This window comes from Rhinopithecus roxellana, chromosome 20 (genome assembly GCF_007565055.1).
Source record: "Rhinopithecus roxellana isolate Shanxi Qingling chromosome 20, ASM756505v1, whole genome shotgun sequence".
Classification (NCBI taxonomy): Eukaryota; Metazoa; Chordata; class Mammalia; order Primates; family Cercopithecidae; genus Rhinopithecus; species Rhinopithecus roxellana.
The window spans coordinates 18,463,963-18,470,575 of NC_044568.1; the positions used below are offsets into that span (position 1 = coordinate 18,463,963).

General features: G+C 65.3%; 1 protein-coding gene across 1 annotated transcript; it reads right to left on the bottom strand.

Annotated features, from left to right (window-relative positions):
• Positions 1 to 137: 137 nt before the first annotated feature.
• On the bottom strand, positions 138 to 5,889 carry SLC22A31 (solute carrier family 22 member 31). The gene is made up of 9 exons (XM_030925335.1): positions 5,469 to 5,889; positions 3,920 to 4,023; positions 3,620 to 3,774; positions 3,228 to 3,396; positions 2,872 to 3,017; positions 2,662 to 2,770; positions 2,341 to 2,555; positions 1,516 to 1,627; positions 138 to 686 (listed from the first exon to the last, which is right to left on the bottom strand). The coding sequence occupies exons 1-9, from the start codon at positions 5,868 to 5,870 to the stop codon at positions 380 to 382; spliced, it is 1,719 nt and encodes a 572-aa protein (XP_030781195.1). The 5' UTR covers positions 5,871 to 5,889; the 3' UTR covers positions 138 to 379.
• Positions 5,890 to 6,613: the final 724 nt, after the last annotated feature.

The following is a 6,613-nucleotide window of genomic DNA, read 5'->3' on the forward strand; positions in this document are numbered from 1 at the left end:
GCCACTACCTGGACAGGGGCTATGGAGCAGCTGCTGACACCCTGGCTCCTCACTAGTGAGCCCAGAGGTGGGGAGCAGGCACAGGTGAGGCCCCTCCAGGCCCCAGGTGTGGCCTGAGAGAAGAACTAGGGAACCAGTTCCATGGAAGCCTTTATCCTCCATACCTGCTGGTGTGGCCAGGGAGGAGACCCACGGCCTCCCAGTACCTGGGGCCTGTCTAGCTGAGGACACCTTCATGCTGTCCCCATGGCTCCAACTGCACTGAGACACGGGCTTCTGAGGCGAATGTGTCTCCCCTGGACCAGATGTCTGGGGTACTCAGTCATGCTCCAGGCCTTGACCTCGGTCCCATTCTGGCTCCCAGGGCCACCAGGCAGGACTAGTGCTGCTCGGGGGTGTGGCCGGCCCAGCAGGCGTCGGAAGGCGACAGCAGGGGCAGGTGGTCCTGGCAGGGGCAGGCCCGCAGGAGTGGGGACCGACGCAGGCGGTCGGCGTCCTGCAGTGACTGCGGCAGCCCCCGGCTTCGGCTCTCAGGCAGCAGCAGGACACACAGCAGGGCGAGGACAGCAAGGGAGGCGAAGACGACGTGTTGCAGAAAGAAGCCCCGTCGGCCGTGCAGGGCATCCAGGGGGCCAGCTGCCTGGCCCAGGAACCCGGCCCCCAGCACCAGGCCCAGCCCGGCCCCCCTGTGGGAGAGAGTGTGTTGGGGGCAGCTGGTGGGGCAACGGATATGGGGACATGCATGTGACTCCAGAGTGAGCAGCAGGAAGGCCCGGCCTCCGCAGAGCCTAAGGTTTGCTGGCTGAGGATATTAATTTGAAAAATTGTTTTGGAAAAACCTCTTTCCCATCCTGGAGCACTTTTTGCTCTGTTCATTATAAGACTGGAAAGTGACCGGGCGCGGTGACTCACACCTGTAATCCCAGCACTTTGGGAGGCTGAGGCGGCTGGATCACGAGGTCAGGAGATCGAGACCATCCTGGCTAACACGGTGAAACCCCGTCTCTACTAAAAATACAAAAATTAGCTGCGCATGGTGGCGCGTGCCTGTAATCCCAGCTACTCGGGAGGCTGAGGCAGGAGAATCGCTTGGACCAGAGTTGGAGGTTGCAGCGAGCTGAGATCGTGCAACTGCACTCCAGCCTGGCGACAGAGCGAGACTCCATCTCAAAAAAAAAAAAAAAAAAAAAAGAAGATTGGAAAGTGATGGTTTCCCCTGGAATTCTGCCATTCCTGGAGGCTTCCTCATCTCTACGCCCACCCCACACACCCCGCTTCAGGCCTGCATGGCCTTCCCTCCCCAGTTCCTGAGTCATCTGCCCAGAGCCTTCTGCAAGCAGTGGCCCCCGCCATCCAGGAGCAGGGCAGCGCTTCACCCCGAGTCCTTACTGGATGGAGGAATCACAGGCAGGAACCTGAGTGGGGTGTGGGGACAAGGCCTCCTGTCCACCTGGGCCCTCCTCCCCATGGGGAGCCCTAGACCCTGCTGTGTGGCCGGGCAGCCCTGAAGCTCACCTGATCACCGTGGGGAAGACCTCAGCTGCAAAGAGGCTGCTGAGTGCGGACACAGCCCGGGAGGCCAGGAGCCCCAGGACAGAGAGGGACAGCATGGTCCAGCCTGGCAGATCTGAGGACAAAGGACAGGGGTTCCCAGCCTCTCCCCCAAGGCCTTCCACTCTGGCCACTCAGGGCCCCTCCCCAGAAAACCACACTGCTTGTCTGGCGACCCACTTCCCAGGCCTCCTTCTCCAGCCCCTCTGAGAAACCTGGCAGGGGAACCTGTCCTCTGCAGCCTGATTCCAGCCTGGCTTGGATTCTAAGGATATTAGAATCCTGACCCCAAGTCACAGCCACACCAACCACCTCCACCCCAGCCTGCGCTCAGCTACTGCTCTGCTGTCCACTGTCTTCGCAATTTTGAGAACCGTCCTAAAATCTTGAATACTTTGGAAGCAAGGCCGGCATTTCATTTTGCACCCAGCTCCACATACCACGTGGCCGGCCCTGAGTATATGGGTCCTCCCACGCCAGCCCATGGCCGGCCTCAGCCCTCTGGAACTCTGGGAAGAGTTTTACCCAGCCTGGCCTCCTGACCTCTTGTGCCTGTGCTGCATTCTGTGGCTGGGGCAGGTGTTTTAGGCTCAGACAGGCTCCTTACTTTAGGCCAGTCACAAAAGATCCTTTTGGACTTTCCAAAAGGATCAGAGGAAAACAAACAGCAGCTGGCCTTGGGCTGCCACCCCAGGCTGCTCACCCGTCAGCACTATGACCCCCTGGTGGGGCAGACCCTCAGCCCAAACGCAATGGCCCCTGTATGGCCTGCAGGGTCCCCAAGCTCACACTGGGCCCCGGCGAGGAGCAGCAGGGATGCCAGGCCTGTGGCCATGGTGCCCAGCAGCAGGACAGGGCGGCGTCCACAGCGATCTGCGGTCAGGAGCAGGAAGACCAAGGCTGCCGCCTCCAGGCCGGCCTCCAGGAAGTAGGGCAGGTAGAAGGTCGGCACCTGAGGTGCCAGGCTGCGGCGGAAGCTGGCTCTGATGCCTTCACCAACCAGCCTGGGAGAGAGGGCAAAGCTATGGGCCCAGCCAGAGCCGGGGACTCTGGGGACCACACACCCACCCCCGGGGGAATGTGCAGGACCCCAGCCCTTCCTCAACTCACGAGCTGAAGCCCAAGATAAGTCCATTTCTCCAGGTGACTTGGGTGCGCAGGAGCCCCAGTGGGGATTGGTACTGGGGCTGGGGGCTCCCCGCAGACAGCATGGCCAGCTCTGTAGTCACAGAGACATGAGGGAAGCGGGGTAAGGAGCAGTGCCTCTCCAAAGCCCTCCTCCAGTACCCGAATCTCCCTCCTCCCTGGCAGGCGCCTGACCTGTAACCAGGGAGTTCTCCTCCAAGGAACTGTCCTCGGGGTCCACGCCACTGGCTTCTGCAAAGTGCCATAGGATCTTCCTGGCTCGAGCTACCTGACCTGTGGCCAGCAGCCAGCAGGGAGACTCGGGGAACAGGGCCGGGAACCTGCAGGGTTGGTGAGGATGCCCACGGCTCCCTCCACCTCCTCCTGGAAGGAGAGGCAGAGGCCAGGGCCCCCATCCTACCCCCAGGCTTGGGGCAGGACATCACTGTGGTTCTCTGTGACCCTGTGACCCAGCCACTTACCTGGTGTGGGAGGCAAACTACACACTCAGCCCCCACGGGGGCTGCTGTCCCAGCTCCCACCACACTTACCCCCAAAAGAGTAGCAAGAGTCCACTCATCAGGGCTCCCAGCCCCTGCAGAAGACGCCAGTCCTGCACAAGCACAGCCAGGCCGGGCAGCAGCAGGGTGCCTGCCACCGAGAAAAGGCCAGCCCCCACGGAGAAGGCCAGGCGGTGCGGAGGGTCACACAGCTCCAGGCCTGGGCAGACACAGACAGGCTGAGGTGGAGGCCTCGGGGCGGAATGGAACAGTTCCATCAGGAACTGCGGTGACCTATTGGTGACCTGCCCAGGAGCGGGATGCCCAAGGGGGACTCACTGCTCACAGTCCCTGCAGCTCGGGGCGCTCAGCAAGGGAGCCTCAGAGGCCTGCGGGCCACCCACTGCCCCTCCCCCAGTGACAGCAGCCCCCATGGTACTCACGAGCCAGGAACAGGGCGAGGAGGGCTCCTGCCAATGTCCCCCCGTGGAGTAGGCGCAGGACCAGCAGGGTAGGGAAGCTGGCAGCCAGGGCCTCACTGGCCCCCAGGCCCGTGGCCAGCACCAGGGAGGCCACAAAAACTGCCCGGCGGCCAAACCTGGTGGGCAGTGGGGGACATGCTTGGACAGCGTCAGGATAATCCAGGGTCCAACCTTCATCCTGGCAGCACCAGGTCAAGCTGAACCCTGAGAGCGGGCGGAGGGGAGGGCTGCTGGGCAGCATGAAAAGAGAAGGGGCCTCACCGGTCACAGCCTGCTCCCAGGACGACACAGCCCAGCAGCCAGCCCAGGAGGTGGCTCACCTGCTCCAGCGGGACCTTCCAGCCGTCTCCACACACGAGGTTCCACTGTGGGGAACAGCAGCCATGTGGAGGCCAGCTCAGGACCCTACCCTGTCTCCTCACCAGGGACAGGTGCAAGGAGTCCCCGAATGGCTACTGGAAGGGGCCCTCCATGTCCTGCTCCATCCCTCCGTGGAGAGAAGGGGAAACTGAGGCATGAGAGGACAAGGGGCTTGGTCCAGGTCACACAGCAGCCTCTCTGGACTCTGGCACTCCCTGCAAAGGGGTCGGGGGGATCTGCCCACCCTAAGTTTTCTGCTTGTCCCTAGACAGGGCCTCCCCCACTTCTGCTCTCCCCCCACGTGCGGCCGGATCTTACCCGACCTGTTTCCACCTCCTATTCCGAGGGACCCAAGGGACGGCCACGGTGGCATCATAGACACAGCCCCCATCCCACTCGGCCAAGGGTCATAGCCATGACACAGGCCTAAGAAATGAGCCCCAGCACCTGCACTGGTGCCCACGCCCTCCCTGCCCTGCCCATTTCAAGAGGGACTCGGGCAGCCGCTGGAGAGCTGTGCTCAGCTGCATTTCCCGGTGAGGCCCTTGACCGCTGACCTGAGCTCTGCGCCTCCCCCCACCCCTTCCAGTTCCTGGGTCTTCTTGCCAAGCTTAATCTACTGCTGGGGGCCGTGCTATGCCCGAGATTTTACTTTCAAACCTGACGTTTTGTGAAAGCTGATGGGGCATTCCTGGATCCAGGAGCCAAACAGGAGGGCAGGTGGGAGGTGGGAGGGAGCGGGGTGGAGAGAGAAGCCCGGCGGGTTCCAGGGCCCCAGGCAGCCCTTGCGGAGATGTGGCAACCCCGTCCCAGTTTCCACAATGGGGCCAATCCTCCCAGGGTGGGGGGTGGGGGCCGCGGGGCAAAGGCTGCCGCAGGGGTGGGCAGGTCTCAGCCCCAGCGTGGAAAGGGATGAAAGGGGCCTGGAGGTCCCTGTCCCCCGCCTCCCCATCTCTTCTCAAGCAGACCGTCAAGGTTTCCCTTCAGGCAATGCTGCCTCCAGCCCAGCCGATGGGAAGCCTTTCCTAGTCCGTGCTGACCACGTCAGTCCCTCCGAGCAGAGACTCTGCTTTGGCAAGCCAGCCCAAAGCCACGGTCTGCTCCAGACGCTGGTGGTCGTGAGGCGGATTCCAGGCCCTGCTCCCCCACCGGCGCGGGCCGCCCTCGCCTTCAGCTCCAGTCCCCCTGAGCCCCAGGCCGCCCCGCGCCTGGCAGCCCCCAGGCCCATATTCAGCCCCCTCCCGGCCCCTGGGAGCAGCCTCTCCGCGGGCCTGGCTCATGCGCGCGCGTCTGCGACACCGTCGGGCCGGGGCCGCCCCGGAGCGGGGAGCCCAGGAGGACGGCCGGGGGACCGGGGTCAGAGGCGCCAGGGAGGATGGAGAAAGGACACCCAGGGCCTCGGTGGTCTGGGGACTGGGAGGGCTGCGGGGCAGCAGGGACGGGGGCGCACCTGGGTGACCGGGCTTTGTAGGAGGCCGGCGGCGGGCAGCGCGTAGAGCCAGCCGCGTGTGCAGGGCCAGGTGCCGTTGGGCGCGGGCGCGGGGCGCGGACCAGGGCAGGTACGGGGCGCGGGATCGGGGTAGCGCAGGAGCAGGCAGGGGCTCGGGGTGCGCGTGGGCCCCAGGCGCGGGATGGCGGCGTCCAGCAGCGCGGGTCCGCGCAGGGCGCGCAGCGCGGGGGGCAACAGCGCAGGGTCCGGCCGGCAGTGGTGCCCGGGCTGAGCGGTGAGCAGCGCCTCGGAGCTCAGCGCCAGCCCCAGCACTATGCAGGGTACCCACGAGGCGGCGGCCAGCAGGCGCCGCGCCCGGCCGAAGCCGCCCGCAGCTCTCAGCACCCGCGCCTCCTGCTCCATCGGCCGCCAGCTGCGCTCCGGGCGGGACTGGGCCTGGACCCGGGCGGGCTGCTGGGGCGGGGCTTTGAGGCGAGACCTTAAGGGGCGGGGCCCGAGTCCTGCGGAGGCGGGGTGTGGGCGGGGTCTGTGAGGGCGGGGCCTAATACGTGCTGGGCGGGGTCTGATTGGGGTGGGGCCCGATCTGGGGCGTAGGCGGGGAGGTTGAGGGGCGGGGTTTGCGGCCGAACAGTGAGGGGGCGGGGCCCAGTGAGGGAGGCACGTGGGAGCCGGGGGGCGAGGCCGGGGCGTGGCCCGGAGCGCTCAGGTGCGCGCGGGGCGCAGGTACACGCAGGTTGCTCGGGGGCGCGCGGGGTCCGGCGGGCGTCCCAGGGTGGTCCCCGCGTGGGGTCGGGGGCGTCCGCGCGGGCGGGGCGAGGTCGGGGAGGGAAGCCGCCGGCCCTCCTCTGCGCTGGGAGCTTTTGGCTGGTTCTGCCGGAGGAGCTCCCAGGTGACCCGCGGGGTCTGAAGCCGCCGCTCGGGAGCTCGGGGCCTGCGCGGCGTCTACGGGACGAGCGAGGGAGAACTGACGCCTTTCGCCCGGATCCGCGTCTCCTTCCGGGAACCAGGTGGGTCGCGTTTATTTTCAAGTCCGGTTGTTTTCGCGGTAATTTGCGAGAAACATCACGGTGGATCCTGTGGGTGGCTCCTGAGCTTTCTGACTCCGGGTTGTCTTGTTTTGCTCTCAGTGGGCTCTGCGCTGGCGC

Bases quoted from the DNA above. Each gene is read 5' to 3' on its own strand.
- SLC22A31 (XM_030925335.1), bottom strand. From the start codon at position 5,870: ATGGAGCAGGAGGCGCGGGTGCTGAGAGCTGCGGGCGGCTTCGGCCGG. The intron at 3,018-3,227 runs GTAAGTGTGGTG...CCAACCCTGCAG, and splicing joins CTCTTGCTACTCTTTTGGGG to GTTCCCGGCCCTGTTCCCCG. The intron at 2,771-2,871 runs GTCAGGCGCCTG...CTGTGACTACAG, and splicing joins GGAGAACTCCCTGGTTACAG to AGCTGGCCATGCTGTCTGCG.